Source organism: Megalops cyprinoides, chromosome 16 (assembly GCF_013368585.1).
Source record: "Megalops cyprinoides isolate fMegCyp1 chromosome 16, fMegCyp1.pri, whole genome shotgun sequence".
Lineage (NCBI taxonomy): Eukaryota > Metazoa > Chordata > Actinopteri > Elopiformes > Megalopidae > Megalops > Megalops cyprinoides.
The window spans coordinates 17,134,483-17,152,480 of NC_050598.1; the positions used below are offsets into that span (position 1 = coordinate 17,134,483).

Genomic DNA, 17,998 nt, shown 5'->3' on the forward strand with positions numbered 1-17,998 from the left:
TCAAGCCTATTCAAAAAGACCTATTTGCTGAATGCAGTACTGAGGTCAACTCACTACTGAGTGAGACAACTGCACCCACTGTGCCATTACAGAAGGCGATTGGTATGTAAAAAAAAAATATCCTAAAACCCCCATTTTCATGAGTCACATCACAATGCATTCCCCCAGCAAATGTCTCAACAAGGTGCTGATGCCTTCATCACAATAAGATGAACGGGGTATATAGCTTATCAGTATGAATCATCATTATGGTCTAAATTAACTCTTTGACACACAGACAAATGAATGCCATTCTTTTGTGGACATGTCTTATGACTGCCTACCCACCTTTGCACCTCAGGAAGACTGTGCTTTCCTATTCCAGCCATGACACAGCTGCTGAGAAACAGTAAAACCACTACTAGTTGTTTAAAACCGGACAGTTCATCCAAATAACATGAAAATGTACTAATTTAATGTTGCTATCCATATTCATCCTTGCTGCTAACGCACCCTGAGTCCACAACCTAATTGTAGAATTAGAGACTGCCCCCTGCTGGTAATGAGCTAATGAGGAGACATTCAGTGTAAAGTGCACCCCATTTTTGGGATACTTTACAAATAATTCATTTAAATAGCCACTGCTATAAAGCATGCAAAGCAAGAAAAAAAAAAACAGCCAACCACTTCTACTACACGCTATGCTCTCAAACAAGGGGCACCGATAAACAGAGAATTCAAAACACCCTTTTTTAGGAGCACCCTTTTTTAGGATGCTCTTTTGGAGCACGCATTTTCGTCATTGCAAAATTCATTTAAAATCCGCTGCTAAATTGCACGCAGTTTTTAAATTAACAAATTATGTGGCTTTAATAAATCTCATACATAATGTCAGAGACAAGACAGATTTAAATAGTCGGACATGCAGGGCATTGACACACTAGTGGCATTTCTCCACAAATGCTAATCTCACGCGTAGTAAAACCTATCGCAAAACGTTGCAAGTATAGATATGTGATATCTAGATCGGAGGAATTAGCAATTTGTACATCAAAACACATCGATTTGAATATATTTCTATATCTGATGATGGGAAGATAAAGAAAATCAAATTCCCGGGAGTATGAAAACATAGAAAATAGAAAATCAGAGAATACCTGTGTGTACTTATCAAGAACATTACCTATTAAAAACGCTGTCCTCTGTGAATTCTAGATTGTACACCGCATTGTTCCGCGAAGTGAAACGATATAAAGAGCCGAGATACCCCAGCATATTCACACTGATTTAGGTTTTATCCACACCATAAAACGGTTTTGCATTTCATGTACCCGAAACTTTAAATGCAATTCAAATATATATATTTTTAAATGTGAAGTTTAGATTCAAAGAGTTAGTTTAAATTCCCTGGTTGTTGACATTTTAACGTAGTCTTCCGCTGTGGATCTACTTTTTAAATCGAAAGAAGTCCCAGTCAAATCCGCCATTTCAGAATAGAGCAGTCGCTTTGTTAGAATAAACGGAAATATTGCTGAGAAGGCTGACTAAATATTTAGACTAGTAACAGGGCTTTTTACATAAGAAAGATTTAAGGAAGTCCGCAGAAATCTTGTAGCAGAGGATTTGTCGTTGTTTCGTTAATAACGTAGCATTTTAATGTATCATCAATGACCTTGCAAGATTGGTTTGATGAGATGTCCGATTAGCTAGCTACTGCTGCTAGTGGACAAACTGTTCACACTCCGTTTCGTTTTTCGGCCTGTAGATCGGACGGACTGGCAACAGCTAATATACGATATAGCTATTCAGCCAGTTGCGTAAAACGAATAAACATATAGACTGATTTGTTAAGATAGCTTCTGGTTACAAACTGACGACCACTTTGCGGAATTCCGAAACCGAGGAGGAGATGGCGAGCTCAGTGGGAAACGTGGCTGACAGCACAGGTAACGTATTATTACCAAATTAGCCAAGTTGACTAGCTAGTTGTGTTTTCATATAGCAGTAAACAGTTGCCTAACGTTGGATTGCATTTATTTGCACTCTCTCGCCCAGGACTACTAACGTTAGCTAGATACATGGAATAGCGCAACGATGTTAGCTAGTGACGAGACGATCATGGCCCAAATGCTGTTTGCTAACGTTAGCCACCCGGCTACTCATTTGGTTACATTTATCTAACTTAGATGGCTGGTTGGTCAACCGGTAGTGCCATATTTATGCTCCTTCGTTCTCCTCACTGAATATGTAACGTTAGCGAACTATGTCCAAATAAAAAAATATAGCTTTGTAGCTATATTATGAATCCTCGTTCAGCCATTCCCTTTTCACCCCATTCATCATTGTTCATCTTGTTGATTTACTGAATTTCCTTTTCATTCCTTGTACGATAATTTATCCACCATTTTGTCACTTTAAATTACATGCATTCTAGAGGACGTGTCAAGTAGTTAATAAGTGTAGGGTAGTGTCTAACATTAATTGGCCATATTTCCCGGGCAGTTTTGATATTTTTACATTTCAATCGTGAGACAAACTTGTCCAGTAAAAGTGCTACAGGTTTGCTACATGGTTGCCTTGAAGGAAATGGGATCGATGCTAGCTAGCTAAGGAAGTAGTACTCAGCTAGCACGCAATGTGGAACGATTTGATTATAATAACCGCCGAAATTACTGCTGTATTGAATCGCTCATTGTCGCCAGTGTCGGAACTGGGGCCGCAGGCATACGCGTAATGCTAACATACATGTCGACCCATAATGTTTACCCAGTGTGAACACGTGGTCATATCAGATACGGCCTATACACGTGAGTTGCTTGTACAGTGCGATTTTTTGTACAACTCACGTATTACGTGTGTGAATATCGGAATCAGATGCACAAGTCCTTAAAAAAATGTAGCCTTACAGGGACACTCATTATCGAAGAAAATCCTTAGGCGTTCAGGAATGAGTAATCTTGTAGCACAAGGTGTGCCCTAATAGTACTGATTTGAACCTGTTTACCTTACGTTGAAAATTAGCAGTGACTGGAGTGTATTCAGTGCTGACAAGTGTATGCATCAGACCATGTTCATAAAGCTTTTTCTGTTTCATGTTTTGTTTTTTTTTCCCTTCCATTTCTTCTAACATGTTGTCTTCCCCTCCCTTGGGTTGTGTTGGTGCGCCAGAACCGACCAAACGTTTGCTTTCCTTCCAAGGGTTGGCGGAGCTGGCACACCGGGAGTACCAGTCCGGCGACTTTGAGGCCGCCGAGCGCCACTGCATGCAGCTGTGGAGGCAGGAGCCCGACAACACTGGCGTGCTCCTGCTGCTCTCCTCCATCCACTTCCAGTGCCGCCGGCTCGACAGGTGAGGGGGGCGTGGTCCCGCCTCTCACGAGGGCCGGCCCCCGGGGGAGTCCGCCCCTTTCGGGCAGATCGGTGCACATTTGCCAGACCTCAGAGACTTGTTCGATTTCTTAGTCCCCCGTCTACACACTGGCGCATACTCCACCGGTGTTAGTTTTAGGGTTATTCAGAATAGTGGAAGAGAAAAGTGAAGCTCTCTAAAGAGTGGCAGTGTAACATAGTGGTAAGGAGCAGAGCTCGTAACTGAAAGGGTGCTGGTTCGAATCCCCGCAGGGGCTCTGCTGCTGTACCCTTGGGCAAGGTACTTAACCCAGAATTGCCTCAGTAAATATCCAACTGTAGAAGTGGATAACATGTAAAGATTGTAACATATGTAAGTCACTCTAGAGAAGAGTGTCTGCTAAATGAAAATAATGTAAAGAAATGTCCATGTCAACACATTATGTTTGTGTACATTGGGGAGAAAGAAATGGGGCAAAGGATTTGGAGGTTTTTTTTTTTTTTTTTTTTTTAGCTTGCTTTGATAACTATCAGAGCTAACGCTCCTGGCACTGCAGCTCTTGTGGAGGGTGCGTGTGTCTGCCAAGCTCTGCGTTCAAATGTTACGCTACTCACCGCCTAATGACTCTCTTCCACCTCTTCATCCCTCTCACTTCTTCTCCTGTTGGCAAGCTCTTCCTCTTCAGCTGTGACGGAGGTCAATTTGTCCTCTCCACAGGGTGTGTTTTGACGGTGGCGGTAGCTTGGGTGTGATGGTGTTTCGGGGCTGTCCTCTGGGACTGTAACGTGATACAGTGCGGCTCTCCGGCTTGTCGCACTTCGCTGCTGCTGCGTGGTGTAGATGCATAATCATCAGTGGCTCAGTGACTGACAGGCTCCCAGGCCTAATCTGACAGCCCAGCCGCCCTCTGACTGCTCTCCCCTCCCTCCCCCCGCCCACAGGTCGGCCCACTTCAGCACCCTGGCCATCAAGCAGAACCCCATGCTGGCGGAGGCCTACTCCAACCTGGGCAATGTCTACAAGGAGCGCGGGCAGCTGCAGGAGGCCATCGAGCACTACCGCCACGCGCTGCGGCTCAAGCCTGACTTCATCGATGGATACATCAACCTGGCCGCTGCTCTGGTGGCCGCAGGGGACATGGAGGGAGCTGTGCAGGCCTATGTGTCCGCTCTGCAGTACAACCCTGTGAGTCTCCGGGCTTCAGCATCTCCCTTCCAAACTGTGAGAGAGAGACTGAGACTGAGAGAGAGACTGAGAGCGAGAGACAAACGGAGACTGAGAGCGAGAGACAAACGGAGACTGAGAGCGAGAGGGGCTGAGAGAGGCTGAGACTGAGAGCGAGAGTGGCTGAGAGCAAAAGACAGAGAGAGAGAGAGAGAGAGAGACTGAGGAGGGGGAGTGTCTGCTATTTCAGGTCTAACACATCTGTGTTTTCTGTGTTGCAGGATCTATATTGTGTGCGCAGTGACCTAGGGAACTTGCTTAAAGCCCTCGGGCGACTGGAAGAGGCTAAGGTATGTCTCAGTGGATCAGCTCCTTCACTGTCTGTTTTTGTCCTTTTTCTTTTTTTATTATTCTCATAGATGTTTATTTGTTTTTACTTCTGAGTCCCTGATACCACCCCCTCCTGCAGGAGTGACTGAAGCCTCTATTCTCTCTCTCTCTGCTCTCACTCTTTATAGAGTGGTGATCTGTAGTTATTTTCCCCCAGGTCCAGCTCCTTATTCAGTGACCCCCCCCCGCCCCTTTCCACTCAGACTGACATTATGCAGGCATAGTTTTTGCCCATTGTTGAATAGAACTACCCTGGGCTTCCTGCTGTCCTCCATATAGAAATGGAAAGAGAACCCCCCCCCCAACCCCCTGCCCCCAGCAGAAGTTCCCCTCTCACACACAGCGGAATCTCTCTTGGCTTCTCATATTCCTCCCTGTGATCTGAGGCTGGTGTGATGCTTTTTGTCATTCATTTATTATCTGTATGTCCCCCCCCTTCCCCATCCATAATTATTGGACATAGTTCAGCACAGGCTTGTCCCCCCCCCCCCCTCTCCGCCTCCCCTGCCCTCCCCCCTGTATCAGTCCAGGTACTCTCTGCTTCACCCTGGCTTGACTCCCTGGGTCAGTGCCATTCCACACAGGAAGAAAGGCTGGACTGTCCAAATTGAATGATTTGAAATCAGCAAAATAGCGCTTTCACTTAACGCACTCATTTACCCCTTGGGAGGGATAATGCTGGCTCGGTCTTGTAAAAATAAATGGACTGATGAAGGTAGTGATCTTTGCTATGCAAGAAATAAGATGGCTTCTAACCCACAATTCTCGTAATTTTCCCTAAAGTGCCACCCCCTGACCCAGCCCCCCAAAAAAACAGCAGCTCTGTTGAGATAAAGTTGACTTTGACTCTTCTGCTTTGCGAGTTCGTGCCCCCGCCCCGCCACCCCAGAAAGAAGCGTGAGCATCCTGTGAGCCTGTTCCGAAGTAGCCGTTGGATTGGCTGTAGGCTGGAGCTGCCCTGTGTTCACCTCTTGCCGGTTACAAGCCATCTTATTTGGTGCCTAAGGGGGGAGGAGTGGGGAGGAACGCTTTGGGTGCTGCCTGCAGCCCCCCCTGCTCTGTCGCTCCGCCCCCCCGCGCGCTCGCTCAGGGCCCGTGGAGTGTGCGCGCCTGGAGCTGTCTGCCGGACCCCTCAGCCCCGCCCTCAGCAACTACCCAGGGCTCTGCATAAAGGGGTTCAGTTTCTGCCTGTTTGTGGAATCCACAAACCCTCTGACACTCCCCCAGCATATGCCCAACACTGAGCTGGGGTCTCCCTAAATGGGGTTACCAATGCCTTTCTCTTCAGAATGGCTAATAGGGGTAGCGGTAATTGGGCCACACCCCTGACTAAGATCCCCCTCTCCACACCCCCACACCCCTTTGGCTGCTTGCCCGGCACACAGCTCGCCCTCTACACTCCACTGCACGCGTCAGACGCTGGGATAGTGAGACAGACAATGGCACGCGCAGCAACAGCGTTACCTCTTTATTCCAGACCTGTGGAGGCTTCTAGATACATACCATTAAATCCCAGACTTTTCTCTCTACCCATTGGCCAGGACTCAGGCAAGCAGGACAGGATAAAGACAGCAAGGTATTTAAAAAAAAAAAAAGAAATAAAGAGACAGAAAAAAAAGAATGATATTTTTTTTCCTTTTCTTTCCCCAGTATGCGATGATTATATTACTCCCAATTAAATGTGATCAGTTCATTTGGGGAAGATCAAGCCAGCTTGCCTTCCTCCTCTTTTATTGTAACAGGCGGAAATAAATCCGGTGAGAAACATTTTCAATGTGGTACTGCAAATCCAAGCATAAACAAAGCCTTTCTTCTTTCCCACACCCACCCCCTAAACATCTTTTCTCTCAGAACCCACAGAAAAATATGTACTGCATGAGTAGAGTTTCTGAATACCTGTATTTAGTTACGTTTTGTTTTTTTGTTTTTTTTTTTTTTAGTGTACAAGATATATTTTTTATTTCCATGTGAAAAGAATGTATTGTTTGCAAACTTTTACTAACGCTCTTGTTTTCTTATTTTGTCTCTCCTGGTTTTTTCACGACTGATATTGTTATTGAGAAGGTTTCAGGAGGGTGACTCTATTCCTGCGTAGGTGCCTGGCGGACAGGAACTCTAGGGCAGCATCAGTCCTCTCCTCCTCTTCCAGCTGCGGCCGCCCCCCAGAAAAAGTCCAAAAATGTGGTAACGGGTTTGTAACTGCCAGCAAAAAGAAAAACGCACTTCATTCCATGACTGAGTCCTTCTGTCTTGTGGCTTCCATTGAAGAACAAAAGAAAACAAGAGGAATAAAAAAGCAAAGTAAATAAGTGCAAAAAAAAAAAAAAAAACAAGAGAACTAAGTAGCGTACTCTTCTTTTAATGCCTAGCATCAGCCATCTCTTTTTTTAAAGTAATGCAAAGAAACTTGGGATTGGAAGCAATAAGCAAAAAAAAAAAAAAAAAGTAAGAACCCTCTAACTCTTTTGTTTTGATTGTTTTTTTTTTTTTTTTACTTAATTATTTTTTTCCTGTTGATTTGGCTTATTATTTTTTCTTCTTTATTTGGAGTTGCAGCGTTCTGCTGGCAGATGACGCGCTGTGAGTCTGCAGTAGCGCAGGGGCTGCGCAGCGACACCCTCAGGCCACCGAAAAGCGTGCGCGGGCAAGCTCCCCCTCCCCCCACCCCCCGCTCAGTAGGCTGCAGACTTACCCGGCCGCCCCGCCAGCAGACTGTCACCCGGCGGTCTACCCCCACCCCCGCCTAACACAGGACACCATTGGCCTCTCCCCTCCATCTCCACTCCCCCCCCCGCCCCCTCCAAACGCCCCATTCCCGCATGTGCTCATTGCCCCCACCCCCACCCCTCCCGCCCCTCAACTGAGCGATTTTTGGCTCTGGTAGACGGCCCCCCCTCACCCTGTCCCTCGAGGCGGGGCAGGCGCAGGGAGTGTGGCAGCCTGGCGTGGGAGCGTCCCGGGCCGCAGGTCTGCAGTCTGGAGCCGGATGTCGGCGCAGGCGAGGTGCGAGGCGGCCGCCAGCGCGGCCGCGCGCGTGCGGGCGAGCGAGCGAGCGGCGGCGGCGGCACACGGCGGGAGTGACGGCCACTCGGCGGGGCCCTCTGCGCTTGCATTACAGGGACCTCCACCTGCACCCAGCACCTGCCATTCAAGGTTGCGAGGACCCTCCCGAAACACAGCTCCTCAGCCCTCTGTTAGCCATACCAGCGTGTGGTTCTTACAGGTCATATCACTAAATGGTATTGTGATGTTTAAATTGGTGGTACTGTCAGCGATCCTAGCCGGGTGTATTTCAGAATATCTGATGACGGCGGTGTTTGCACACCAGCGCGCGGGACGGGCGGCTCTCGGGTTTGTGCGGAAATGAGAGGCTGTAACTGCAGAATGGCAGGCTGAGGGTAGGTGCCGGTCGGATCCGCGCAGCGTAGGAAAAAAGCGAGATGCTTTAGCGCGGCAGAGATGAGCGCCCGCGAGCCCGTGCTGCAGACTCACTTTTTGCTTTTGTGGAGAGCGAGTGCTAACATTTCTTTTGTCTCCTTTTTATTTCTTTTCTTCCTTTTTATTCGATCTATTTTTTTTCTTTTACAACCTACCCTCCCCTCCTCTACCTGCTCTCCTACTCTCCTATGCCTCTTCTTCCTGTGTTTTTTTTTTTGTTGTTAACCCTTTAAAGGCCTGTTACCTGAAAGCAATCGAGACTCAGCCCAACTTTGCAGTGGCTTGGAGCAACTTGGGTTGTGTATTTAATGCCCAGGGAGAGATCTGGCTGGCCATACATCACTTTGAGAAGGTAAGCAGGGCTTAGATAGTGCACACCAAGGCAGTCATTCATTGTAGTCTAACTTTTTTATGAACCTCTGAAGAATTTTTTAGGGAATGCTTCGTACAAGTCTGTAATGGACAGGGAAGCGCTCACAGTGTCCCAACTTGGCTTTTTCTCTGTGGTGTGTTTCATTTTAGGCAGTGACTCTGGATCCTAACTTCCTGGATGCCTATATCAATTTAGGCAATGTTCTGAAAGAAGCTCGCATCTTTGACAGGTGGGCAGTCCTCCTCTCTCATCCACAGAATGTCTCTGCTCAGTTTGCGTGCAGCTCAGGGATGGATTATAAATGTGCTTTCCCCGGCTTTATCTCTGCAGGGCTGTCGCTGGCTATCTCCGCGCTCTGAGTCTGAGCCCCAACCACGCTGTTGTCCACGGTAACCTGGCCTGTGTGTATTACGAGCAAGGCCTGATCGACCTGGCCATCGACACCTACCGGCGTGCCATCGAGCTGCAGCCCCACTTCCCCGACGCCTACTGCAACCTGGCCAACGCCCTGAAGGAGAAGGGCAATGTAAGGAAGTACACGGTGTGTGTGTGTCCGCAAAAAAAAAAGCTCCGTCCCACTTCCCTCCCGGCGTCCTGATTTGGACGTACAGAGTCCTGTGCTCTGCGCCCCCCAAGTCCCCTGCTTGCCTTGTGCATGTGTGCTGCCCTGTGCATGTGAGTGGGATTCCTGTTATCTGAATATCCTGGGAGAAACTTCCAGGTAGACCAGGTAGAGGGAAAAGGCACATTGAAGGTTTTGCTGCCTGGTTGTTATCTCCTGGTGGCCCCAAGGCCATGCTGCCATGGCCAGCCTGGGTCAGCTGACCCCCCTGACGGCCGACATGTGCCCCCCTGCAGGTGTCCGAGGCAGAGGAGTGCTACAACACCGCCCTGCGCCTGTGCCCCACCCACGCCGACTCCCTCAACAACCTGGCCAACATCAAGCGGGAGCAGGGCAACATCGAGGAGGCCGTGCAGCTCTACAGGAAGGCGCTGGAGGTGAGAGGCCTTACCTGTTTATGCGGCAGCAGTAATCCGTTCAAAGAACCCACAGCAGGTCAAACGGAAGGCTGTGCCGATACAAGAGGCTACAGTGAACAAAAAAGGGAGTGTGTAAACGGAACCAGAACTTTTAAATTGATGCGGGTGGAAGAGTGAGATGGGGAAACATGAGGTTTAATAACACAGGTTAGTAAACAGGATGTGTCTGACCTGTGCCCTGTGTCCTTAGGTGTTCCCGGAGTTCGCGGCTGCTCACTCCAACCTGGCCAGCGTTCTGCAGCAGCAGGGCAAGCTGCAGGAGGCCCTCATGCACTACAAGGAGGCCATCAGGTATGGGAATAAGCCACCCGCACTGCGCTACGGCTTCTGAAGGGAGACGGGCACTTGTCAGGCTTTAGTTAACGGCCGAGTGAGAGAAACTAGCTTTTCTCAGGCTGCTGCTTCCATTCGAGGCCGAACACGGGGGTTTGCTCTGTCCACAGTAGTTGAATATGCTGGAGGCTTTTGGCCTGGAGCCTGACTCGCCTGCGTTCTGAGTGTAATCCTGTGTGTTTGTGTTGCAGGATCAGCCCCACCTTCGCCGACGCCTACTCCAACATGGGCAACACGCTGAAGGAGATGCAGGACGTGCAGGGAGCCCTGCAGTGCTACACCCGTGCCATCCAGATCAACCCGGCCTTCGCAGACGCACACAGCAACCTGGCCTCCATACACAAGGTATGGCGCATCAAAGCGGGGCCCCACGCGTGGATCCAGAAGGCTTTTTCCCCAACTGAGTGTGGTGTCGCGTTCCACGTCTAATTTGTGTTTCCTTCAGGACTCTGGAAACATCCCAGAAGCCATTGCGTCTTATCGCACGGCCCTGAAGCTCAAGCCAGACTTCCCTGATGCCTACTGCAACCTGGCACACTGCTTGCAGGTGACTGTGCCCTCTGTTCTCCCACAGGCCGAATGAAGCGTTTGGCTCGCCCTAGGATGAGAAAGAAAATAAAGCTCCACCCAAGAATTTTATATTTGTGTCTCGGTCTTTACTGGGACAAAGGCCGCTGACTGGGTGTGCCTGGCATGTTACGTAACTGTTCTCCTAGGGTTCACTTTAATACATTCATCCTTTTTTCATGCCGTTTAAATAATTTTACGCGTAAGTTCAGAAACCATCAAAAGTATTTACAGTTCCACAGACATACCTGTGATGATTTGGGTAAAAACTGAGTATTTCTGAGAATTGTTCTTTTTAAAGCTAAGGTTTATAAAGGCTAATTTTCCAGTTCAGCACTTGAGGCAGAGTGTCATTAACCCAGCAGCATAGCCATTCTCGTCAGTCCTGTCGCCGAGATTGCTTCACACTACATATTAGTGGTTTCCTGAAACAGTGCTGAAGTCTTCACGCCCTCTTCCGCTTCGGGCGAGGATGCCCCAGCTGATCTTGTCTGCCTGCCCTCTCAGATCGTGTGTGATTGGACGGACTACGACGAGCGCATGAAGAAGCTGGTGAGCATCGTGGCCGACCAGCTGGACAAGAATCGCCTTCCCTCCGTGCACCCCCACCACAGCATGCTGTACCCGCTGTCTCACAGCTTCCGCAAGGCCATCGCAGAGAGGCACGGCAACCTCTGTCTGGACAAGGTACGGGCCAGTTGCAGGAGTCAGGAAGAGACAGGGCTCTCCAAGGCCATTTATTTAGCTTTAGTGAGCACTAACTTTAATAGACTTTGTGTAGTCGTAGTTTAGTTGCAACAGTCTTGTTTTTCCTTGCTGGCTGTACAGCTGTGTGATAGAGCATGGTTTCTTGTGCTGGTGTCTGGACCCACAGATCAATGCGCTTCACAAGCCAGCCTTTGAGCACCCCAAGGATCTGAAGGCCAGCGGCGGGCGCCTGCGTGTGGGTTACGTCAGCTCCGATTTCGGGAACCACCCCACCTCCCACCTCATGCAGTCCATCCCCGGCATGCACAACTCGGAGAAGTTTGAGGTGAGGGACGTACTGAGTGCCCATTCATCTCAGGCTTCACCCAGATCATATTCAGGTGAATGGCCAGAGGAGAAATTTATCATGTTGGTTAAAGGCATCTGAGTAACACGCGTGTATCTGCAGGTGTTCTGCTACGCTCTCAGCCCTGACGATAGCACCAACTTCCGTGTGAAGGTCATGGCCGAGGCCCACCACTTCACTGACCTGTCCCAGGTAAGCAGACAAAAGATCCAGGAGCGATTTCCTGCTCCCTTCCCTGGTCAGAACTGGCTCCCCTTGCCAGTGTTAGTGTCAGTATGTTCACATGTAGCTTCCTACACTGTTTTTCTATTTTCACACCTCTCTCCTCTTATCTGTGTTCTTGTCCTCCTTCTCCTCCACCTCAGATTCCTTGCAATGGAAAGGCTGCAGACAGAATCCACCAGGATGGAGTTCACATCCTGATTAACATGAATGGCTACACCAAGGGAGCACGAAATGAGCTTTTTGCCCTGCGCCCAGCGCCCATCCAGGTGAGAGACCGGAGGTTTGGGGCTTTCCCCGTGTTAAAGGCTTTCGGTCTTGAGTCCAAAATAAGTTGACAGTCACAGTTCGCAATATCCCCTTGTGTGCCGAGCACCTCTGACAGTCTGCCTTTGTGTCCCTCAGGCCATGTGGCTTGGGTACCCAGGCACCAGCGGAGCACCCTTCATGGATTACATCATCTCCGACAAGGAGACATCCCCTCTGGAGCTGGCAGAGCAGTACTCTGAGAAACTGGCCTACATGCCCAACACCTTCTTCATTGGAGACCATGCCAATATGTTCCCACACCTCAAGGCAAGACCCTTTCATATCTGTTCTTACAAGACATCAGTGATGGAGTGCAATTAACTGTGATTGCTCAGTTCTCACAGACGCAGTATGAAGATGTCATTTCAGATATGTAGCTTACAACATTTACATGACTTGTCACCTTGGGTATCCATGTCCTGAGTATCCAGTGTTTAACTTAAGTGCATTGTGCTTTGTGAGCAAAGAGAAAGTGCGTTGAAGGGTAAATTTCTGGAAAATAAAATTGTATATTTGGCCTTTTTTAAGGAATTATTTGGTTGTTTTTCTGTTTATTGTAGAAAAAGGCTGTGATTGACTTCAAGTCAAATGGACACATTTTCGACAATCGCATTGTACTGAACGGAATCGATCTCAAGGCCTTCCTGGACAGCCTGCCAGATGTAAAAGTGGTCAAGGTGAGTCAGGCGTGCTGCGGTGTTGTACTGGTAATTCAGTGTGCAATATTTATCTCGCGCGTCATTTTCTCTCCATGGTCCTGACCTTTGACCCCCCCCCCCCCTTCCTCTCTAGATGAAGTGCGACAGCCAGGAGGCAGGTGACGGCAACGGCGCTCTCTCCATGCCGGTCATCCCCATGAACACAGCTGCAGAGGCCATCATCAACATGATCAACCAGGGCCAGATCCAGGTCACCATCAATGGCTTCACTGTCAGCAATGGGCTGGCCACCACCCAGGTACTGAGCTCCCTGCTGGTGTCTACATATTACAGCAACAGCTGTACCTCTGTTATTACCTTTACCTTCACAGCATCATCGCAGCAGGGCTTGTAGTAGATATTTGGATCAAACCTTAGACAAATAACAGGACACAAAATGTCCTTGCTTTGTAAGAAAACGTAATCAGATATAACATAACTGACTTCAATCTTCTGAATATTTGAGTGTAAATTCTCCTGACGTGGGTCATTAACCGTGGATGACCACCAGCTGACAGTAAACAAAAATGTTGTTTATCTCTTCAAGACTGTACCTGACAAGCAGGGTGTACTGTAGCCCTTGTCCCATGGACGTTACCACAGCAGTTTGCTTGCGAGGTTGTCACAGTACCACATTTCATTGTTTTTCAGATATTTACAGTTGAGGAGATTGTAGTATCTGGGACTGTAGCCTTGCAGGTAGGGGTTTTTCCAGCAGCCGGTGGCAACTTGTTTGAATGAAGTAACATAGGCAGACTTCACTTGGATATGGTTCTCTTTTTTCACCTGAGCACTTGGGCACAGTATGGTGAAGGTTTGGATGGGCATTTGGACACATTGCAATAAATGGGAAACACATGGACCCCACCATTCCTCTCACTGTGTCCCCCTGAGTGGGGGGAGGTGTGCCAACAACCCTCCGTAAGCCCACATTTTTCTACAGATCAACAACAAGGCTGCCACTGGAGAAGAGGTCCCTCGCACAGTTGTCGTGACAACGCGCTCCCAGTACGGGCTCCCTGAGGATTCCATCGTCTACTGCAACTTCAACCAGCTGTACAAGATTGACCCTCCCACCCTGCAGATGTGGGCCAATGTAAGTACAGGAAAATCCACCATGCTTGAGCATATACTTTTTATTAGTCATTGTCCTGTAATTAAATCCTTTTACTTATGACTCAGCAAAGGCAGAAGACATTTTCAAGAATCTTGAAAATCACCAGTTTTATTATGAGCTTAATGAACAGTTAATACCCACGCAACCACATTGATTTGTTTCATAAATAGTTTTCTTGCAGTAATATCAATGGCTCTGAGGCCCAGCTGCCATAACAAAGTGAGCTTGCTGCCTCCATTATTTCACAGCAAATATATTCAGTGCTGCAGAATTTTGATGATGAGGGCTTAATGGTAGATCGATATTGAGGGAGAGCATTCTATATACACAGCCTCACTGGCAGTCTGCGACGAAGTGTGCTGCCAATGCCTGCTCTGATATGCAGTAAACACTGGGAGTGTGTTGAAAGTCTAGGGTGGGGACACCTCTGTCAAGGTCTGATAATGGGGTGTGCCAGTTAATATGTCACCAAGTGTTTAATTCCTGTTTAGTACAACTGACCGTGTGTTTGGCGCTCGTATGCGATTGACGCATGCAGTTCTTTTTGGCTCACATCAGCACTCTGTCTTTTGACAATCAGTGTCAGTGCTCACATGAGCTGAGTGGCAGTAACATGGAGCAGGCCTTTCCTCGCTGTAGCAGTAACCTGGAAAAGGTCTTCTCTGGCTGTGTTGGTAACATGGCAGAGGCCTTCCCCGGTTGAGGCTGTGTGTCTTTCCGGACTCCACAGATCCTGAAGCGGGTGCCCAACAGCGTGCTCTGGCTGCTGCGCTTCCCGGCGGTGGGCGAGCCCAACATCCAGCAGTACGCCCAGAACATGGGCCTGCCCGCGTCCCGCATCATCTTCTCTCCCGTGGCTCCCAAGGAGGAGCACGTCCGGCGGGGCCAGCTGGCCGACGTGTGCCTGGACACACCCCTCTGCAACGGCCACACCACCGGCATGGACGTCCTGTGGGCGGGCACGCCCATGGTCACCATGCCAGGTGAGCACCTCAAGAAGAAAACGTCTCTCAAAAAAAGGCCTTGCACTATTTGTCAGGGACAGTGTTACATTTTCCATATGCAAATCATTTTAAACATTTTACCATATAAGCATAAAACAGTGACATGTCTGTAGATACTAGATCGTACTTTCTTTACAGTCTAACTTTGCACACAGAAAGGCAGTTGTAGATATTGTGTGAGGGTGGAAGTGTTGAGTGATGAGTTGTGGCTCTCCCTGTTGATTATAGTTTCCACTGGATCTCTTGTTCCAGGTGAAACCCTGGCTTCTCGAGTGGCCGCCTCCCAGCTCACCTGTCTTGGCTGTCCTGAACTCATTGCCCAGAGTCGCCAAGAATACGAAGACGTGGCTGTCAAGCTAGGCACCGATATGGAGTAGTGAGTGTCTTTTGCATAGTCAAACATAGTCAACACACACACACACACCATATTGGACTGTACACACACACAAATGCTTTTATTGGTTGAGCAGACACCTTTTCTTAGTGTCACTTACATTTCTTTGTATGTCAGTGTTGTAATGTAGCTAGATGTGGTAATGAAGTAAGTTGGGTTAAGTTCCTTGCCCAGGGGTCCAAAGAGACTCGCTGACCCGGGAATTACACAAGCAGCCCTCAGATTACAGGCCGTCTGCCGAAGATGCTGTTACAGGATAATCATGAGAAACCTTTTGTCCCTGCAGCCTAAAGATGATCCGTGCTCGCGTGTGGAAACAGCGCATCTGCAGCCCGCTGTTCAACACCAAGCAGTACACCATGGAGCTGGAGAAGCTCTACCTGCAGATGTGGGAGCACCACGCTGCGGGGGGCAAGCCCGACCACATCATCAGCCCCCAGCCCCTGGAGGGCAGTGAGAGTGCCTGAGTTCAGTCCGGCCCGGCCCGGCCCGTCCCGGCCCCTGACCCCTGCTCCCTCACCCCTGACCCGGCCCATTTTCCCTCCATCTCAGAGACTCTGCTGTGGAGCCTGCAAAGCTTAACCCCCTTCCCAGTGCTCTGAAAGACCCCTTAGAGCCAGAGAGGAGAGCCTGACCTGTTCAGCTCTCCCACTGTGACTCTGCTTACACAAGCACTCACATGCTCACACATGCACGCATACACACTCACACACACATACACACACAAATACTTGCCCACATGCACACAGGGGCTGGCTGTGTGAATAATCGCTTCTTCCCACAGTACCTGAAAAGTACCAGAGGCTTATTTTTGAATTTATTTATCCAGTACATGTGCCAGATTGTTGTCAGATTTGAGCCCTACACCAAATTGAGTTTTTCCTTCATGTTTTCATCTCTTTGTTATTGGAAGAAGAGGTTCTAGAGGAAAGTGACAGTGCTACAATGCAGATATGAGGAACAATCGAACTAAGCTATTGGTAGATATTGGTTGGCGTTGACATGGGTACCAAAATGTTTCGTCTTTGCAGTCTTTATATTCATAACCCTTGCATCTCAGACAATGAGTGAATTAATTTGATACGATAGAATTGAAAAGGTTGTGTGTTTTCCAACAAAAGAGATTTTTAAAGACTTCGTCTTATATCAGGTGTAAATGTCAAATGGATCCAAATGCTTTCAGCCTTTTCATGTCACCCCTCGTGTCTCTGAACACCAAACAATCAGGACTCATGAACTGTACAGTGGAGCATCTTGGCAGTTATTCATTCAAAAGGGCCTTCTGCAGATTTCACCATTTGTCATGACCTACCTAAACACACAAGTTGTTATATCAGGAAAGGCCCAGGTAAGTATTGTCCCAGCCTTTATTTTATATGCTTATTGTTTCTCTTTCTAGTAACTGTTTTATTTATGCTTGATGTGCTGTTCTCATGCCTTCGATGGAGTTCTCTGAGGCACTGAATAATCCTGTTGAGTTTAAGAGGTCTTTCACAGGGTGCAAGAGACCTTGGTTGCTATTCTTCACTGATCCATTGTCAGCAGTTTTAAAAATCAAGGAGTGATTCCCTGGAAAAATAAAGTATCAATGTGTCTCAAATTCTGTAATTTTATATGTGGTGTGGAATCTCTTGAGGACTCGGAAGACTGTCAACCTACAATGTTATGGAACCTCTCTAAAAATGAGTCAGTTCCAGAAGATTGAGATTTGTTTAGAAATAACAAAATTGTCTTTCCTCAGCTGTCTTTCCAACCAAGGTCATAAACATGTTTGCCTGCCGCCTGCTTTTGGCTTCTTCAGCTGGGTTGTCTGCATCAAGACATTGTCCTCTTATACTGAGATCAAAGAGCTTAAAAATCAGCAGTGTCATTGCTTTTCTACCTTTCCCACTGTCAAATCAAATGCTCTAGCTTCTGAATGCTGCCGCCCCAAAACCCCCACCTACACTGCTGTTAGAAAGTTGTTCACTGGAGGTGGACCGTGTCAGGACATCTCTGATGTTGCCGTAGAGGTTTTAAGTGTCAGCGTCCAGGTGTTTGTCAAAAGCTTGAATATTCTTGCCTCTTGGGCCCATTTCTCTGGTAACTCTTGCTTGGTGTTGGATGTCTTCAGTAAAGCGGCCACAGACTGGGCCACTGTTCAGTTATGCGTTCTGTAAATAAACTGTTTGCTCATATGTCAGTCTTGTCATTGACTTTTCTTTGTCATCTTATTTAATAATGAAAAGCTTCGTGCATGTGCCCTGTAATACGGAACTGGTTTTCCTCTTACATTTCCAGTTAAGGTGTAGGTTATTGCATTAATGCAAACAATGCCAGAAGCTCATCAATGTGTGTGTGTAATACACAGTGCCTTGAAAAAGTGTTCAGCCCCCAAACCTTTTTTCACACGATTTCCACAACCTGAGATTTTGACTTATTTGATTTATTTGTAAATCGCTAAGCTCTGCAACAGTGTAGCCCAAAAAAGAAATAAACTTCCTCCCTAGTAACACATTGTAGGTATTTTTCAGTTACATTTGGTTTAGTATTTTTGTCATTTAGACACATTCTTAAATTGAGTCAA

General features: G+C 47.9%; 1 protein-coding gene across 4 annotated transcripts; it reads left to right on the forward strand.

The window, feature by feature from the left end:
* The first annotated feature begins 1,456 nt into the window (after positions 1-1,456).
* Positions 1,457-17,609, forward strand: ogt.1 (O-linked N-acetylglucosamine (GlcNAc) transferase, tandem duplicate 1). Of its 4 annotated transcripts, none has more exons than XM_036549065.1 (22): positions 1,457-1,925; positions 3,148-3,328; positions 4,270-4,513; positions 4,774-4,842; positions 8,556-8,672; positions 8,843-8,922; positions 9,024-9,234; positions 9,552-9,692; positions 9,925-10,025; positions 10,259-10,412; positions 10,513-10,614; positions 11,142-11,321; positions 11,509-11,667; positions 11,791-11,880; positions 12,054-12,179; positions 12,316-12,486; positions 12,780-12,896; positions 13,012-13,176; positions 13,861-14,013; positions 14,765-15,017; positions 15,291-15,414; positions 15,719-17,609. In XM_036549065.1, exons 1-22 carry the CDS (start codon positions 1,889-1,891, stop codon positions 15,897-15,899), a joined length of 3,156 nt encoding a protein of 1,051 aa, XP_036404958.1. In that variant the 5' UTR covers positions 1,457-1,888; the 3' UTR covers positions 15,900-17,609. The 4 variants fall into 4 exon arrangements, with proteins under 4 accessions (XP_036404958.1, XP_036404959.1, XP_036404960.1 ...); XM_036549066.1 differs by having other exon boundaries at positions 9,024-9,219; XM_036549067.1 differs by having other exon boundaries at positions 3,178-3,328.
* The last annotated feature ends 389 nt before the right edge of the window (positions 17,610-17,998 follow it).

Excerpts from the sequence above, each read along its gene's own strand:
- ogt.1 (XM_036549065.1), top strand. The coding sequence starts at position 1,889 with ATGGCGAGCTCAGTGGGAAACGTGGCTGACAGCACAG. Across the intron at positions 3,329-4,269 it reads CAGTGCCGCCGGCTCGACAG|GTCGGCCCACTTCAGCACCC; the intron begins GTGAGGGGGGCG and ends CCCCGCCCACAG. Across the intron at positions 10,413-10,512 it reads ACCTGGCCTCCATACACAAG|GACTCTGGAAACATCCCAGA; the intron begins GTATGGCGCATC and ends TGTTTCCTTCAG.